This window comes from Zootoca vivipara, chromosome 8 (genome assembly GCF_963506605.1).
Source record: "Zootoca vivipara chromosome 8, rZooViv1.1, whole genome shotgun sequence".
NCBI lineage: Eukaryota > Metazoa > Chordata > Lepidosauria > Squamata > Lacertidae > Zootoca > Zootoca vivipara.
In genome coordinates this window covers 11,615,504-11,634,756 of record NC_083283.1, presented here as the reverse complement: position 1 = coordinate 11,634,756, position 19,253 = coordinate 11,615,504, and the positions used below count along the sequence as shown (strand labels likewise).

Here is a 19,253-nt window from a genome sequence, read left to right as displayed (position 1 = left end):
GGTGTAGGTTTAGTCGGAAGTGAGCCCCATTAAAACTCGACGGGGCTTTACTCCCAGGTAATGAAGTGTGCATGGAGATACTCGCCAAATTATCCACACAAATGGCAAACCCCCAGCACTAAACTATAGACGGATTATATGCAAGTAGCTTTTTTTTTGCAGTGCGGAAGAAACCGGGGCGGATCCTGAACAAAACGCTCCCAGACACCCTAAGACAAGAGTTTGTGTGCGGGGTGTGTGTGTGTGTGTGTGTGTGTGTGTGTGTAAACATCACCCAACAGCCGCCGACTAGACGGCACCGCGAGGCCCCGATCCCTTGCACGCCTTACTCGCAAGTAAGCCCCAAAGGGGTAGCAAGCTTGCGCACCGGCCTTGCAGACGCCGGTTAAGGCGCGCGGAAAAGCGAGCCAGCGCTTCTTCCCCGGGAAAGTGCAGGGGTGGGCGCGCGCATATACACAACGCAGCAGCTCTGCAGGGCGCGCTGCTCGCTCGCCGCTACACCTCCCGAGACTTTTACTATGTTTACTTCCGCCGGCCCCGTGCGGCGGGCGCGCGTAACGTAAAGAAATAGGCGGCTGGGCTGAATTAAACCGGCCCAGCGTCAGCTGCTGCCGTTACCGCCCCTCCTCCCGAGCCTTTAACGCAGTGCAGAGCGAGCGAGCTCTCCAAGCGCTGGCTGCGGGCGCGCCTCTGCAAAGGAACCCTCCCCCCTCCCTTCCTTCTCTCCCCATTGCTTTTTGCCAGCCCGAAACCCCTTCCCCAATCGGCCCCCCCACTTCTGGCCGCCGGCTTCCGAGCCTTTCCCCGCCGCCACCCCCGGGTGGAGCGAGGGAGCGAGCGGGGAAGGCGGCACCCCCTCCCCTCTCCAAGGGGCGCGTTTCCTCCCCCTCCTCCTCTCCTCCCAGCTCCTTGTTGCAGCCCGTATGCAAAGCTCGGCTACACAGTTGGCGGGAAAAAGGAGGCGGAGCGCTCAGCCCGGCAAGCCTATAAAAGGCCTGGCGCTCGGGAGTCATTACTACTTTGCTTTCGCAGAGCCGAGGGGAGGGTCCGGCTCGGCTTGGGAAGGCGCCGCCGCTGCTACTACTACAATCTCTTTACTACTACTGTTGCCGCCGCCGCCGCCTTTGCGGGGAAGAAATAAATAAATAAATACCCCACCGAGGGCGCGCGCCTGTCCGCCGTCACCCCGCTGCGCGCGCCTTGGCGCGCGCCCCTTACCTATTCCTTCTCTCTCACATCCCAAGGCGCTGCTCCTTTTTTTTTTTAATTAAAGGCTTATTTTTTGGACTCTGATCCGACGCACACGACCAAGTACTTCTCGAACCCGGCTTGCTGCATCGCTCACTGGGATTTACAACCGAGATCTTTGGACTGACTGCTTTTTCTTTTTCCTTTTTTGAGGGATTTACAAGGAAAGGGGGGCCGAGCAGATTGCCGTCCCCTACTTGGTGGCTTTTTTTTTTACCTGCGTTCGTTGGCCCCCTTTTCTCATAGATATATCCGCACCGTTCCAAATAATCGACCCACTGTCTTTTTTAGCCGGGACCTGGGAGGAACCGGTAAGTCCGGCCTTTTTTATTATTCATATTCTGCCGGGATCTCTCGCTTGCTCTCTCTTGGTGCGCGTGGATTTTTTTTTTAGAGGCGGGATATCTGAATTTGTCAGCTTAGGCGAAAGTGATCGGTTGTCTCCAGCGTGTCCGAGAGAAGCAGCCCGGCACGCATTTTATTTATTTCTCTTTCAAAGGAAGCGGGCTCCCAGCGAGCTTTGAGAAGGGGGATTTTGATGAAGAACTAATTTTGCATTGTTAGTAGTAATGGACCTATAGATTTCTTGGTGGAAGCGTCTAGCTGCCGCTTCCTCTCCTGTTGAAGCTTTGCATTGAAATTGCATTTGCAAGCTGCTGGTAATTTGTTCTTGCGGTTCGCGCGTGGAGAAGTTGGGGTGGGGACCCAGTTTCAGGAAAATTGGGGGGGGGTCTCTCTTAATCCCCCGCCCGCCTGCCCCGGGGTGGAGAGGAGAGGAGTGTTCATGTGTTGCGCTGTCTTAAGAGGACTCTTGCAGAAGGGTTGGTTCGAACCCGTTTGGGGAGGAAGGAGAAGGGAGACCTTAAGAGGAAACATTCCTCTTGGCGGACGCAGGATCCTTCGCCAGGGCGCCGCCTGGGTTAATACCCCCGGATATACTCCAGTGGGGCAGGCGGGGGGGAGGTACGACGGTACCTCGGGGCGCTTGTACTCCGAAGGGGCGGGGAGCCGGAGAGCCGCAGGCTCGTGGGGGCGGTAGGAGATGGGAGTGAATTCCAAGTTGGTTTTTTTTAAGGTGGCGCCGGTTCGAATCCCGGGGACTCTCGGATTCAGCTGGAGATACTCATTCACAGGGCAAATTTATGCGTGTCTCGTCGGGGGGGTGGGGGCGCCTGACGGGGCCTCGCTTGGAGTGGATGACACAAGATACCGGATCCTTTCCTCTGTGTCCGAGGTATAGGCTCGCAATGCATTGTGCGCTCCAGAAGGCTCTCGCCGCGCATTGCGATTTTCGGTGCGCGCCGACGGTGGGGGCTGCCTGGGGGCCGCGGGTGGGCGTTTTGCTTAGGAAAGGAGGCGGGAGCCGGACTCTAGCGAGCCCGTTCCTCCTCCTCCTCATGTCGAAGGCGGTTTAGCCGACCGGTAGCAGGGAACTCAACGAAGCCGCCTTACCAGCCTCGGAAGCGGAGGGCGCGTTGCATTGAACTGAGCGGGGAAACCTGGCGAGGGTGTCGCCGTGCGATCCCAGCCGGGATGGCCCTCGTTAACTTTGGGGGGCGCTGCCTTCCTGACTGCTCTCTTAGGTAACTCGTACTCCCCGCCCCCATTTTCAGGCGTTCTCATACGCCTCGACGGTTGTGCATGCAGACGCGGGGTAGTTAATCCGGGTTGCTTTACCCCGCTATTGTGTGCGTGTGCTTGTGTAGTAGGGTTTCTTCGGAGAGGGGCATGCATGGGATCGGGGCCCCGCAGCAGCCCACAGCTAACCGGTCCCCCGTCTTTTCCCCGCCCCTTCTAGGCACTGTCCCCAGCCACCATGCCTCTGACGGTGCCGGGCTTCAGCCGGGCTTACGATTACGACTATGACTCGGTGCAGCCGTACTTCTACTTCGAAGACGAGGAGGAGAACTTCTACCTGACGGGGCACCACCGCGGCTGCGAGCTGCAGCCGCCCGCGCCGTCGGAGGACATCTGGAAGAAGTTCGAGCTGCTGCCCACGCCGCCTCTCTCGCCCAGCCGCCGCTCGGGCTGCTTCCCGTCCAGCGCCGACCAGCTGGAGATGGTGACGGAGCTGCTGGGCAGCGACGTGGTCAACCAGAGCTTCATCTGCGACCCGGACGACGACGCCTTCGTCAAGTCCATCATCATCCAGGACTGCATGTGGAGCGGAGGCTCCACCGCCGCCAAGCTCCAGCAGGTCGTCTCCGAGAAGCTCGCCTCCTACCAAGCCGCCCGGAGGGACGGCGCGGCCGCGGCGCGCAGCAGCAGCAGCCTCCCGCAGCCTTCTCCGACGGCGCTCGCCGTCTCCTCCTCCTCGGCTTCCTCGTCTGCTGCCTCTTCCGCCGCCGCTTCTCCCAGCAGCGCCTACCTGCAAGACCTGGGCGCCACCGCTGCCGAGTGCATCGACCCGTCCGTCGTCTTTCCGTACCCGCTGAGCGAGAAGTCCCCTAAAGTCGAGGTCGCCTCCCCGGAGCCTAGCCCGGCTCCCTTGCTGGGGCAGGACACGCCGCCCACCACCAGCAGCGACTCTGGTGAGCAGCAGCAGCAGCAGCAGCGCTGTCGATACTTCCTCCTCTGGACATCCTTTCTTTTTTTTCGGGGGGGGGGTTAATGCATTGACTGCAGTGACCCTAAATATGCAGGTGGGGGGTTCCAGAGTTGGAGAGGAAGAGCAGGGCTAAGCAATTTGGGGTTGTCAGGGGGGAAGAGTCCACTTAGACACTTGGTAAGGATTAGAAAGGCTTGAAATATTGGGTGCTTGCCCGTTTTCAAGCAGTTAGGGGAATTGGAAAGAGGGGTGAAGCCACTTTCCTTTCAATACAGACTTAAGGTTGCAACCAATGCTGGCCCTCCTCAGAGTAGACCCATTGAGATGAATGGAGGTAGCTAACTTAGTTCCATTGATTTCACGGTTATCTGTAGGGTTGGTTACCTCCTACTTGGCCCTCTTACAAACCCAGTTCTGCAGCCAACTTCACCCAGGGCATATGAAGCGGTCAGCTGCCTTTTAGCAGGGGGGGGGGAATTCCAGCCATTTGCCATCCCTGGCCCCTCCTATTGCATGTTTGTGAATGAATGTTCCCATTGTGCAGATGGGAACACTGATCCTTGGGGGGGGGGTGGAGATTCATGCTTAAGCCTAGGACTTGAAACCTAGAAATATGACTCTTAAAAGTCATACTGCATCCTATCCAGGCTCAATAAACTGTGGGAGGAGAGAGGAACAAACTCTTCTTGGTGAAGTTAGGTTTGGCTGTGATCTTCAGTGGTGACATACATTTTAAAAAGAAAACTCTGTTCACAGAATAATAGGCACGGACTCTCATTTACCTGCTTTCCAAATGTTTTGGTACCGGGGACTTTCCCTGGCTGGGGAGAACAGCTAACACATTAGTTTTTTCCTGGGTTTATTCACACTGGAACTTCTGTTTAACCTTTGAGATAACTAAATCCTAATGGAATGTGTTGTATTCCTTTTACGCCATGCACTGGCTGATATGAATATCTTCGTCTTTCCTTCTCTCTCCCCCTCCCCTTTCCAATTTTTTAAAAAATAATTTCAAGTTACTCAGCACCTCCCCCTTTTAGCATATGTGCGTGTTCTCATCTCTTTTTCTCCTTCCTTTTTTTTTTAAATGCCACGTTAGCAACACACATGGCTGGGCTTCCCAGGAATTGAATTTCCTGGGAAAAGTAGACCAGGGAGGAATGGGGGCGAGGAGGCCGCCCATACTGCTTGGATTTCATAATGGGGTCAGGGCAGGTCGTTGGAGCGGGAATTTTAAACCCACGGGCTACCCTGTAATCAAATATATCTCCTACTTGGATTTCCCACGTGGTGGTTGAAGAGTAAACCGGGAGAGAGTTAGGGAGCACAGTTTAACAGGTGCAGAGGAATTTCTGGGGTGGAGTAGGAGAAAGTTTTAAAGGTGCTCTGAAGAATCCCAGCCTGCATGTTGTGTAAGCTTTTAAGGGTGTGGCTGCAGCACCTTCATTGCTGTCACTCTCCTCCTGCCTTGAGCGCTTGCACCAACCTGTCCCGATTCTCACAGTGCATCTTTTCCCAACGCAAGCAGTCCTGACCTTCCATAGGTACCAGGCTTGGCACGTCACGTGTGAACAGGGCAGTTGGGGGGCATGGCCAACAGCAGTTTTGGGGTGCTTTGCCAGGAATTCCCACCTGCCCTTATGGGGATCCTCCTGTTCGCAAGTTCTGCTAGTAGAGGAGGCAAGCTAAGGGGGTTTCCTCCCATGGGCAAAAAACTGAACCAAACGCTCGGCTACTGTCTTTGGTGGAACTGCTGCTCCAGAGTTGTGCAATCCTGCAATTTCAACATGGGGAGATCTGAAAGCCAGGAGTCGGTTAACAGTCCTCTGAGGAGTGCAATGCCATTTAAACAACCATCTTTCTTTCATTGCATAACAAAATTACAGTTCCCTGCAAGAAAGGGAGAATGCAGACTTGCTCCTGAAAACAGGGCAATATATTTTTTTCCCCGGCTGGGTTTTCCCAGCTGCTTTGGGGCTACAACTCCCATCATCCCTAGAGAGCAGGACCAGTGGTCATGGATGATGGGAATTGTAGTCCAAAACCAGCTGGAAACTGCAGAGTTTGGGAAACACTTGTCTGACTTATATAACTGTAAATAGGCTGTTTTTTTTAAAATACTTACCTTATGTTCATTTGTTTTTTCCCCAGAAGAGGAAGAGGAGCAAGAAGAGGAAGAGGAGGAGGAAGAAATTGATGTGGTTACAGTAGAGAAAAGGCAGCCCACATCGAGGAAATCGGAGTCCGGTACGCACAGGAAGCCCCACCACAGCCCCCTGGTCCTCAAGCGGTGTCATGTCCCCATCCACCAGCACAACTACGCTGCCCCTCCGTCCACCCGAGTTGAGTACCCGTCCGCCAAGCGGCTAAAGTTGGACAGTGGCAGAGTCCTCAAACAGATCAGCAACAACCGCAAGTGCTCGAGCCCGCGCACCTCGGACTCCGAAGAGAATGACAAGAGGAGGACACACAACGTCTTGGAGCGCCAGCGGCGGAACGAGCTCAAGCTGAGTTTCTTCGCGCTGCGAGACCAGATCCCCGAAGTGGCCAACAACGAGAAGGCCCCCAAGGTAGTCATCCTCAAAAAGGCCACGGAGTACGTCTTGTCCATCCAGTCGGACGAGCACAGACTGTTAGCGGAAAAGGAACAGCTGAGGAGGCGGCAGGAGCAGCTGAAAAGCAAACTCCAGCAGCTCAGGAACTCTTGTGTTTGAAAAACAAAACAAAACAAAAAAAAGCACGAGTGTTGGAAAGGGGAGACGTCTGTAGATTGGGATGGACATCATTTGAGGGGGGAAGTGTAAGAACTTTTGTGCTTTTTTTTAAAAAGACAAAACAAAGACTATGTACTGATGGACTCAACAATGTGTGGAAAGCGGAATTACTGCAATTGCATGCTCAACAACTACACAACCTTGGCCTGCCCTTGGTGCAGGGCTGGCCGGAACCTCAATACTGCCTCTGAACTGATCAAACTTTGGGCGGGAATCTTCTTCATGCTTTGGGGGGGATGAACATTTCCTCTTAAACTTTTTCTTTTTGTATTTAAAGCGTCCCGTCCCCCTTTCCTTCCTTCCTTTCTTAAGGTGATTTACAGGTGATGCAGAGACGTCACCACATCTGTAAATATATTTACGCAGCCTAATGACCTGTACATATCTTTATTAAAAAAAAATCTTTATAGAAAAATTTAAAAAAAACCTGCAATGCTTAGTCGGTTGTGGCAACTGAATTTATAATTGTCTTGAACCTTTTCGTGCCATAACATTTCACAGAAACCTTTGGTCGTTTTTATTTAAGTATCTTTTTGTCAATTTTTTTTATAGAAATAAATGATTTTATTTTGTGTTTCTAGAAAAAATAAAATATTTGCCCTAAATTGTAAGCAGCTATGGCTTGCAAGTTTTTCTTTGCCTTTGGATTTCTAAAGGTATAATTCCCAGGAAGTACCGCAACCAGCAGCAATAAGTGGCTTTTTAACCCAGGGTTTCCCAAACTTGGGACTCCAGCTGTTTTTGGACTACAGTTCCCAACATCCCTGGCCGGCTAAGGATGATGGGAGTTGTAGTCCGAAAACAGCTGGGGGTCCAGGTTTGAGAAGCTCTGGTTTAAGCAATGGAAGTATCCACCCAATTTACACCTGGATAGCTCGGTTGGTTAGAGCGTGGAGCTGAATAATGCTGAGGTTGCAGGTTCGAATCCTGCATTGCAGGGGCTGAACTAGGTGATCCTCGGGGTCCTTTTCAACTCTACAATTCCATGTGGCTGAAAGCAATGCTCTAATATTGCATGGCTGATCAGCGGTAATAGCTTCCTTAAAACATGGCTCCAACCAGCTCACTATTCTCGGCTCACAAGTTGGAGAGCCTTGTGGGCCCCCTCTCCAGATATTTCTGGACTACAACTCCCATCATCCCTGACCAACAGCCATATTGGTTTGGGCTGATGGGAGTTGGGAGTTCACCCTCTACAGATTTCCCATTCCTGGGTTACACTGGCTGCTTGTCTCTACAGTATCAGACAATAAGCAATTCCCAGTTTTACCTAAACAATGCTTTCTGCAAGTCCGGGCAGTGTGTGTGCCTGTATTTACACATCATTTGCATACCATTTCCAGCACGCTTCCAATTAAAAAATATATATAGCAGGAAGTTTTTATTTGCTGTTATGCAAACCAGAACGTCTCACATACAGTGTGCGTTCTTTAGCCCTAGTGGACTGTGGTGACATCTTTTGAGTGTATCAACAGCCAAATGTTCATAGAAGAGGAAATTAGCTGCTAAACCACTCTGCGAAATCCCTCAGCTTTGGAAAATGGCACCTGTAAGGCCAATAGAGGGGAACTTGCAATACATGATTTTTACCTGTCTTGAGACTCTGAAAATGCTACGTGCCCATTGCATCTCTGGCTGAGCCGAGGATGCTGGGAGTTTTAATAATAATAATTTATTATTTATACCCCACCCATCTGGCTGGGCCTCCCCAGCCTCTCTGGGCGGCTTCCAACAGAATTATTAAAATACAATAATTTATGAAACAAGAGCTTCCCTAAACAGGGCTGCCTTCAGATGTCCTCTAAAAGTCTAGTGGTAGTTTTTTCTCTTTGACATCTGGTGGGAGGGCGTTCCACAGGGCGGGTGCCACTACCGAGAAGGCCCTCTGCCTGGTTCCCTGCAACTTGGCTTCTCGCAGTGAGAGAACCGCCAGAAGGCCCTCGGCACTGGACCTCAATGTCCGGGCAGAACACTGCTGGCACGGGAAATTCCTCACTCGGCCACAGATCCTAATCATCCCGATGGATCTTCCTATATGGTGGTTCCCATAAAAAGGTATAAAATATTCTCTTAATAATAACAAACGGACTTTAAAACAAAGGAGGGGAGGGTTCAGGGCCTGGGGTTACCATCCACTCCAACCGAAAACGACAGCCAGTTCCTGCTGTGTGTTCTTTTGATTCCAGGAATAATAATATTTATATGCCACCCCTCTGACTGGGTTACCCGCCCCCGCCCCCCCCCAGCCACCCTGGGTGGCTTCCAACAAGTTAAAAGGTGACGGGAGAAACCATTAAACTCTGGCAGAGGAAGTGCACTGCATGATGAAGCCCGGGGCCCGGGTTCAGATTCTGTACATGGGTGTAGAACAGGCTTCCCCAAACTTCGGCCCTCCAGATGGACTACAATTCCCATCATCCCTGACCACTGGTCCTGTTAGCTAGGGATCATGGGAGTTGTAGGCCAAAACATATGGAGGGCCGCAGTTTGGGGATGCCTATTGTAGAATGTGTGTCCCTCCAGCTCTTGCTGAACTCCCAGCCAATGTTGCCAATAGTCGGGGATGATGGGAGTTGTAGTCTTATCAACTTCTTTAGGAGTAAGCAGTTAGCACCAACCAGGCAGGCATGCTTAGGAGGGGGTCCCACAAAATGCAGCAGATGTTACCACAAGCGTGCTTAGGATGGGGCCAAGACACTTCCCAATAAGTTTCCCTTCTTCATTTCACCCTTTTTGATCTGCTGCGGAGAAGGATCTCTCTTGGTATAATACCTTTTCTACCCGTCTGAAGGCAGGGACTACTAGGAATCCCAAATAAATGAACAGTTCGGAAGGACTAACCTGTTCAACTGGTTCAGGTAGCCTGAGTCACCCCAGTAAATCAATTTAATTCTCATGTACTTCAAATGAGAGCATGCTGTTGCTTCTTTTTCGGCAATTGAACTGCATCTCTGGATAAAGGTAAAGGGACCCCCTGACCATTAGGTCCAGTCGTGACCGACTCTAGGGTTGCGCGCTCGTCTCGCATTATTGGCCGAGGGAGCCGGCGGATAGCTTCCAGGTCATGTGGCCAGCATGACTAAGCCGCTTCTGGGGAACCAGAGCAGCACACGGAAACGCCGTTTACCTTCCCGCTGTAGCGGTTCCTATTTATCTACTTGCATTTTTGACGTGCTTTCGAACTGCTAGGTTGGCAGGAGCTGGGACCGAGCAACGGGAGCTCACCCCGTCGCAGGGATTCGAACCGCCGACCTTCTGATCAGCAAGCCCTAGGCTCTGTGGTTTAACCCACAGCGCCACCTGGGTCCCTACATCTCTGTGTGCTGTGGGGTAAAAAAAAAATATGAACTGTTTCTACAGAGTTTTGCATGCTTGTTTATTTCTTTAGATGTCTAAACTGCTTAGTCGCAAAGCTCTCCCTAAGTGTAAATAAAATGGTAGATAGCTAAAAGTTTTATCTAAATGAGCTTTATTATTAAACTATATTCACTGTTAGAAGTGAATATAGGTTGATACGGTAATATGTCTGGGTAGGCTTAGAGAAATTTTAAAAATAAATAAATCACCAAACATTTAAAGCAATATAGATAAAAGGGTGCCTGCCTGTTGTCAATAAGCAGGGAGTTCCAAAGCACAACTGCTGCCATCTTAAAAGATCAGCATCCTGCAAACATTTCGACCTTCCTCACAACAACCCTGTAAGGTAGGTTAAGCTAAGAGATGGTGACTGACTCCAAGGTCACGCTGTGAGCTTCACGGCTGAGTGGAGATTCGAACCCCGGTCTCCCAGATCACAGTCCAACACTCTTGACCCAGGCATAGGCAAACTAGGCCCTCCAGATGTTTTGGGACTACATCTCCCATCACTGGCCCTGCTACCGTAGCTAGGGATGGTGGGAGTTGTAGTCCCAAAACATCTGGAGGGCCGAGTTTGCCTATGCCTGCTCTAACCATTATGCCACACTGCCTCTCATCAAAAGGGGGCTCCAGCCTGCAGCAATGGAAGCAGAACATAGCCATCTGCTTAATGGCCATTAATTGTTGCTTTATTCTAACCTCCCACCTGAATCAGATCGCCAGCTTTGCTAATATAAAGAGAGGGGCACCTTTTTTTCTTTCCATTTGTTCTCTGCTTCAAGGGGGAACTCTGTGTTCTGATTAATGAAAAGGTGGGAAGAACCTCAAAGGTGCCAGAGAGGGTTTATTTATATATACTGCTTTTCAAAGACCTCCAAAGCTGTGAAGAGCATATTAAAACATAAACAGGCCAGGGGGAAGTTGGATAAAACGTCATGAAACTCTGAACTGTGCAGAGTTCTTTGTAAAAAAAAACTCTGCACTGGGTTGGATGTTTAGTTGGTTTGGGAATTTGTTTAATTTTGCTACTTTTGTAATTTATTTTTTATTTTTGGTTTGTATTGTTTGATTGTGTTTTTTTTGTGTTTTGATTTGTTCTTAGGGGGAGGGGTCAGGGCTGCAAAATGGCTGGGGCAGGTTCCACGGGGGGGGGGGTGGCATTGGGACAACCGATCTCAGTGATCACGGGTAGGAGGAGGAGGAGTTACGCTAAGACCAGACCATGTCATTACCGAGGCGGCAGGCTTAGTCATTGTTTGAGGACCAACCCTGCCTCCAGGTCTGGTCTTCACCGGATGGATACTGGAATCAGCAAGGGATACCCACCGACCTGAAGGTACTGCTGCGCAATGCCAGGTCAATGGATTCATAAGACCACTGCCATCCATGACTTGATAGTGGATGGAGGACTTGACCTGGCATGTGTAACAGAGACTTGGTGGGCCTGTTTTAGCTGCTGCTTGTCCACCAGGTTTCTCTTACACACAGCAACCCAGGCCTTGTGGGCTTGGAGGGGGGGGGATTGCAGTGATTTTTTTTAGGAAGTCATTAGTTTGCACCAGGCGTCCTATTGGGAAGACCCAGTTCTCTGAGTGCATGTTCTGGAAGTGCATGTCCCAGCACCCTTAAGAAACTATCCAGAATTGTTCTGGGGATGCCGTAACTGTTTAAAGTGGCATGACGCTGCTTTACATGTTTAGCACAGGTGGGATTCAACCTGTTTCATGCGTTAAGATCAGGGGTAAATTTTTTCAGCAGGAGGCCAGTCCACTGTCCCTCGGACCTTTGGAGGTCTTTAAGCAGAGGCTTGACGGGCATATGTCAAGAATGCTTTGATGGTGTTTCCTGCTCGGCAGGGGGTTGGACTGGATGGCCCTTGTGGTCTCTTCCAACTCTGCGATTCTATGATTCTATGACCTTGTGGGGTGGGGTGGGGGGCAAACCATATTTTCATGGGGGGGAAATATGAATGAATTCCTATGCCCCACAAATAACCCAGAGATGCATTTTAAATAAAAAGGACATATTCTACTCATCTAAAAACACGCTGATTCCCGGACTGTCCGTGGACCGGATTCAGAAGGCGATTGGGCCGGATCTGGCCCCCAGGCCTTAGTTTGCTTACCCATGGTTAAGATTCTTCAGACTGTCTTCTGGAGGTGAAATGATGCAGACAGCTTTTTTTTTTTTTTGCCTCCCTTTGAAGACTGAATCAGATTCACTTCGGAGCAAGCATTACAGTATATGAAGCACTTTGGGCACTAAATGTTCACTGCACACCCGCCATTTATTCCTCCTTTCAACACCATCCCGTCTTTCCTCTCCTAGATAGTGTTAGGCTGTGTATATGCATCTGAAAAATGTTATTTCCCTCAAAGAATTCTGGGCACTGCGGTTTGTTCAGGGTTTCTGGGAACTGTTAACTCTGCGAGGGTTAAACTACAGTGCCCAGAATTCTTTGAGGGGGAAAATTGCATACTGTCAAGCCTCTGCTTAAAGACCTCCAAAGAAGGAGACTCCACCACACTTCTTGGCAGCAAATTCCACTGCCGAACAGCTCTTACTGTCAGGATTTACTCAGAAATAAGCCCCTCTACCCTACTCCCAGGGGGAAGAAGCACAGACAACTGCAGCCTGCCTTGCACTTCCCCATTCCATGTGAAGGCTATTATAGGCTGCATATCTAGGCCTTTATCTACATTCCCACTAGCATCCTTTGCTCCCCCTCCCACCCAACCGCCCCCCCCATTCACTACCACTCTGGATATTGGTGGACTGCAATCCCCAATTCTATAATTGGCCATGCTGGCTGGGGTTGATGGGAGCTGGAGTCCAACAACATAAAATTATAACATGGGCAGGCAAACTAAGGCCAAGGGGCCAGATCCAGCCCAATCGCCTTCTATCGTGTTTTATAGTGTTTATAATTCTGTTGGGAGCTACCAAGAGTGGCTGGGGAAACCCAGCCAGATGGGTAGGGTATAAATAGGGTATCCTGAGCAAGTTTGCAGATGACACCAAATTGGGAGGGGTGGCTAATACCCCAGAGGACAGGATCACACTTCAAAATGACCTTAACAGATTAGACAACTGGGCCAAAGCAAACAAGATGAATTTTAACAAGGAGAAATGTAAAGTACTACACTTGGGCAAAAAGAATGAAAGGCACAAATACAGGATGGGTGACACCTGGCTTGAGAGCAGTACATGTGAAAAGGATAGACCACACCTACCAAGCTTCATCTCCCACTGAGAAATTAAGGAATAACAGATCTAATGTCTGTGTTTGGCATGTTTGGTAGACCACAAACTTGACATGAGTCAACAGTGTGATGCAGCAGCTTAAAAAGCCAATGCAATTCTGGGCTGCATCAATAGGAGTACAGTATAGCATCTAGATCAAGGGAAGTAATAGTACCACTGTATTCTGCTCTGGTCAGGCCTCACCTGGAGTACTGTGTCCAGTTCTGGGCACCACAATTCAAGAAGGATACTGACAAGCTGGAACATGTCCAGAAGAGGGCAACCAAAATGGTCAAAGGCCTGGAAACGATGCCTTAAGAGGAACGGCTTAGGGAGCTGTGTATGTTTAGCCTGGAGAAGAGAAGGTTAAGGGGTGATATGATAGCCATGTTCAAATATATAAAAGGATGTCATATAGAAGAGGGTGAAAGGTTGTTTTTTGCTGCTCCAGAGAAGCGGCCACAGAACGATGGATTCAAACTACAAGAAAGAAGATTCCACCTAAACATTAGGAAGAACTTCCTGACAGTAAGAGCTGTTCGGCAGTGGAATTTGCTACCAAGGAGTGTGGTGGAGTCTCCTTCTTTGGAGGTTCTTTAAGCAGAGGCTTGACAGGCATATGTCAAGAATGCTTTGATGGCTTGGCAGGGGGTTGGACTGGATGGCCCTTGTGGACTCTTCCAACTCTATGATTCTATGAAATATTATTATTATTATTATTATTATTATTATTATTATTATTATTATTATTATGAGAAACACTTACTTAAAGCCCTACGGTCTCACCACACATTGGATTAGGACAGTGGGAGATCTCATTTCTCTCATTATCTCAGTGGGAGATAAAGCTTGGTAGGTAACCCTGGGCCTGTTACAATCTCTCAGTCTCGCCTACCTCGCAGGGTTGTTGTGAGGATTAAATGGAAGCTGAGTAAGGCTACGGCAAAGGACGGACAGAATGGAAGAGGGTGAGGCAGAGCTGCTATGCTAGCTTCCCAGAAGGTGGGCTGCTGTTGCTCATTGCGGGGAGGAGGGGGGAGCTTGTGGGATGCTCAGCACAGTGCAAATGCACTGGCAGGGATAATCCTATGTTCCTGCTGGTGCAATCGCACTGCGCCAACCATCCTGTTTCCCCTTCACAGTTACCGTACATCCATCCCCAGGAACTGAATCGCCAGGAAGATTATTGCACAGAGATTTGCAATTCTTACAACTGAATGCAAGATGGGCAGGCTTAAACTGCTGCAGTTAATCACTGCATTGGCCAGAAAAGAAAAGAAAAAATCATGCACACAAAGACGAAGGGAGATGACTTCTAAATGTACAGACAATAAATGGGGCTCGGCTTGGGAAATTGCAAGAAGATACTGTATACATGCCAAGCACAGACATTAGATCTGGTATTCCTTCATTTCCAGATGGGGATGCTGATGTGATGTCACTCCCTGACAATGGGAGGAATTTAGGCTCCAGGCTAAATGCCCTTGCTTTTTTTCTTGAATTGCAAATTTAACCGGAAAACAATTCACAAGGCAGAATGGAGAAGTTGGTGTTGCCCACTGGCAGAAAGATAAGCAAGGATTCCAGGAGAGGGAAAGGATGTTGAAAAAAGGTAGTCAAAGTAAATCTAGGGCCAATGCTGTTATAAATATATGCATGCATTCACACACACACACACACACACACACACAGAGAGAGAGAGAGAGAGAGAGAGAGAGAGAGAGAGAGAGAGAGAGAGAGAGAGAGAGAGCTTTAAATTTCTCCTGCTCTGGAGGGTAGGACTTGAACCCATGGCTTCAGGTGACAAAGAAGGAGCTCAGAGACCAGGGGTGGCAGCAGAGGCTGCCCAAAGGACTCCCAAGGAGAGGGGAGAGGGGAGGAGGCTGAGGGAACACTCCACAAGGGTGGGTGTTCAAAAAGGGGTGAAGGGCTGCCGGCTGCCGGGTGACATAACTGGGCTCTTGAGCCCCACAGGGGTACCACAGAAAGAATGCAAAATAATTGGCTTCAGGAGCTTCCTGCACTCAATCGGAAGCTGCGCCAGACGTTCGGCTTCTGAAAAACATTCGCAAACCGGAACACTTACTTCCGGGTTTGCGGGTTCGGGAGCCAATTTTTTTGGGAGCCAAACCATTCGAGAACCAAGGTACCACTGTAGCTAAATAAAAGTGGGCTTTCAGTTAGGGAGACCACACTCACCAGCTGTCAGCCAAGACTTGGCTCTGTATTCAGTTTGGCCCCATCTGCACTAAACATTTGACCACTTTAAACAGTCTTGAGTTCTCCCAACTAATCCCGGGAACTGTCGTTTCTTCTTCTTCTTTTTTATTAAAGTATTTTATTTTAAAGATTTTTACATACAATATTATTTGCATTCATCCATAAGAATTTCATTATTTATGTAGGGGTTCTTCCAACCCCCTGCCTTCCTTCCCCCCCTTCCCCGGTTTCTATCTTTTATCTCTCATCTTTTCTGCAACTTTCTGCTTTTATCTAATCTTTTAAATCTCCCTTTTCAATACACTGCATTGTTAATTATGTTACAAATGTTAATCCAAGCCTGCTAGCGTTTTTAAATATTTGCAATGCTCTTTCATATATTCTACAAAATTAACCCATTCGTTTTTAAATTTTTTATCTTCTTGGTGCCTAATCTTCCCGGTCAATTTCGCCATTTCTGCATAGCCCATCAATTTTGATATCCATTCTTCTTTCAGTGGGCTTCTCTCTTCCTTCCAACCCTGGGCAGATATCATTCTTGCCACTGTCGTCGCGTACATAAACAGGACCTGAACTGTCGTTTCTTAGGGATGCTGAGAATTGCTAGTAGACCCCTATTCCCCTCCCAGAGCTACAATTCCCAGAGTTCATTGGAAAGAGGGATTGGTTGCATACCCTCCAACATTTCTGCAATGAAAATAGGGACGTTCTATTCAACAACAATTTTATTACTTATACCTCGTTCATCTGATGAATTGCCCAAGCCACTGTGGGTGGCTTCTAGCTTATAGAGAAACATAATAAAATATTTAAAAAACACCTCCCAATACAGGACTGCCTTCAGATGTCTTCTTAAGATTGCATAGTTACTTATCTCCTTGGCTTGGGGGTCGCATAACTCCAGACCCTCCAATGAAAATAGGGACATCCTACCATACCCTCCAACATTTCTCTGAAGAAATACAGGTGTCCTAAGGAATAGCTTCTGACTGTAAATCCAGGACTGTCCCTGGAAAATAGGGATACTTGAAGGGTCTGCATTGCTTACCACTTTGAGAATGTACCTCTGAAAACAGAATGAGGGCTTCCAAACAACTCTTGCCACCCTTAACAATCTAGCGCAAATTAAAGGGTGCTCTCCCCTTTAGCAACTGGTATTCAAGACATTGCTGCCTCCTGAATACCTGAGTGAGGTAGAACATAGCCACTGTGGATACTAGCCATTGATCGCAACCTCCAGACATTTCCCTAATCCTCTTTTAAAGCCATCCAGCTTGGGCGGCCCCTGCCTCTTATGGGCGTGAATAGTTTGTGCCATGTGTGAAGAAATACTTTCTTTTGTCTGTCCCAAATCTTCCAACCTAAGAAGGTGGGTTTGGGGTAAGGGTTTACCTTGCCTCGGCCAGCTCACTCCAGCGGAGATCCCTCCGTGGGCTGGATTGCACATGCGCCCACGATTTCCAGCATCTGCGTCTGTGCAGACGTGATTTTTGGCATCTGCGCCTGCGGAAGCGAGTCGCCGCATTGCACTGCACCAGTTTAGCACTGCGCGTGGGGACTCACCGAGCGGGCAGCTTGGTTTGGCGGTGGCTCATGGGCCCGGTTAAATGACCCCCATGGGCTGCTTTTGGCCCATGGGCCGTAGGTTGCCGACGCCTGGTCTTGGGGGATCGATAAAACATAGCCCAGTGATTCCACCCACCCACTCACACACACCCCAGATGGGTTGGCAATCCTAAAATAACATTATTTGTATTTGTGTCACTAAGCTCTCCCTTAGGGTCACGTGGAATTTTCTTTGCAAGTGATGTGCCACATTGATTTCCCTGTAGGATGAAGAGGTGGGGCGGGAAAAATATATTTAGATGCAGCGTATTAAGATATTTTTTTAAAAAACCTAAGTCTTCGGATGGTTGAAAACTAGCTGTGTCTGGATATTTTATTAAGGAGTCTCAAGGGATGAAAGTAAACCTGCTCAACTAATTAGCCCTTTTAACTTCCTTTGTATTCGCATGAGTATGGAAGACAGGAATAGCACAGGAAGAGGGGGGGGAACCGTTCAGGAAATGTACTCTGCACAGCTTTAGACAAGTCATACATACCCTACTGTAGAATAATGTCAGGTGTTTAGTAAGGAAAGGGCAGTGTTGGGTAGTGGTTACAGTGTTGGACGAAAACCTGGTGCACCCAAGGCTCTAGTAGCACATGGGTAGGCAAACTAAGGCCCGGGCGCCGGATCTGGCCCAATCACCCTCTAAATTCGGTCCATGGACGGTCCGGGAATCAGCGTGTTTTTACATGAGTAGAATGTGTGCTTTTATTTAAAATGCACCTCTGGGTTATTTGTGGAGCATAGGAATTCGTTCATTATTAATTTTTTTCAAAATATAGTCCGCCCCCCCCCCCCAAGGTCTGAGGGACAGTGGACCGGCCCCCTGCTGAAAAGGTTTGCTGACCCCTGCTCTAGCATCTACTCAGCCATAAGGCTTGTAAGGGGCTTGGGGCGGTCCTGTCTCTTAGCCTAACCTACCTCACAGGGTTTTTGTGAGGGTGAACTGGGGAGAGGAAGAACCAGGTATACCACCTTGAGCTCCTTGGAGCGAAGGTGGGATATAAACAGGGCTTTTTTTCAGCTGGAACTCACCAGAACTTAGTTCTGGCAAGTCTCAGGTGGATGCTGTTGTCATCTTAAGAGAACAAGGGAGGTGTCCGTGGCGGGTCAGTTATCAATCCGTCCGTCAGAGCCTTCACCAGTCCATCAGAACTGAGTCCCCCGCATCTCCAGACAGGGCTCGGAATGCCTCCTGTCTACCGATCAGTGCAGACAATATTGAGCTATATGGGAGCATAGGTTAGACTGCTGCTGCTTCCTACGTTCCTGCAGGTGCTATGCTGGCATTATACAGAAGCACGATGGGGAAGAGGGCTCAGGTCGCATTTGCATTTCGTTCTTTTTAGTTTACATGGCGCACCAGCATCCTCAGCCTCGCGCACCAGGGAAATAAATAAATAAATAAATAAATAATAAAGGAAAACCTGGCTGTGCCCCGGAGGCCCGCATGCTTTGATCATGCAAAATTAAATGGAGGCAAACCGCCGGGTCTTTGACTTTCCTTTTAATTTCCTCCTGGAAGCCTCTTTCATTTGAGGCGAATTACACACGGCTCTTAATGCATGCAGGCATCTAATCACAGAACGAGGCACCCGCAGCCTGCCATCAAGGCGCAGCTGACACTTCCTTTTGCAATTCTGCGGTGTGGCAGGGAACATGCTTCGCAGTGGCACGGGGGCGAGGTGGGGGGGTGGCGGGTGGAGAGGCAGGAGGGAAGCAAGCAAGCAAACAAAACAAAATCCACCCTGGTTTATTCTGGGGGCAATGTTTGCTCAGCACCGTTTTTTTGTTTTGTTTTGTTTAATGTTTGTAGGATGTGTTGTCCTTGCAAACCGCAATTAAAGAGAATGAGTCAGAAGTCGGGTTCATAGAAAGCGCGTTTATCGTTCCCAGTGGATTTAAGGAGGCTTTTTAAAAAGGAAGGCTTAAAAGACGCGGGTGGCGCTGTGGGTTAAACCGCTGAGCCTAGGGCTTGCCGATCAGAAGGTCAGCGGTTTGAATCCCCGCAACGGGGTGAGCTCCCGTTGTTCAGTCCCTGCTCCTGCCAACCTAACAGTTTGAAAGCATGTCAAAGTGCAAGTAGATAAATAGGTACCGCTCCAGCGGGAAGGTAAAAGGCGTTTCCGTGCGCTGCTCTGGTTCGCCAGAATTGGTTTAGTCATGCTGGCCACATGACCCGGAAGCTGTACGCCAGCTCCCTCAGCCAGTAAAGCGAGATGAGCGCCGCAACCCCAGAGTCGTCCACGACTGG

At 49.5% G+C, this 19,253-nt stretch overlaps 1 protein-coding gene across 3 annotated transcripts; it reads left to right on the top strand.

Annotated features, from left to right (window-relative positions):
* The first annotated feature begins 991 nt into the window (after nt 1-991).
* MYC (MYC proto-oncogene, bHLH transcription factor) lies at nt 992-7,175 on the top strand. 3 transcript variants are annotated; one of them, XM_035126072.2, is made up of 3 exons: nt 992-1,559; nt 3,047-3,779; nt 5,948-7,175. In XM_035126072.2, the coding sequence occupies exons 2-3, from the start codon at nt 3,065-3,067 to the stop codon at nt 6,508-6,510; spliced, it is 1,278 nt and encodes a 425-aa protein (XP_034981963.1). In that variant the 5' UTR covers nt 992-1,559; nt 3,047-3,064; the 3' UTR covers nt 6,511-7,175. The 3 variants fall into 3 exon arrangements, with proteins under 3 accessions (XP_034981963.1, XP_060133602.1, XP_034981964.1); XM_060277619.1 differs by lacking the exon at nt 992-1,559 and adding an exon at nt 1,568-2,482; XM_035126073.2 differs by lacking the exon at nt 992-1,559 and adding an exon at nt 2,493-2,831.
* Nucleotides 7,176-19,253: the final 12,078 nt, after the last annotated feature.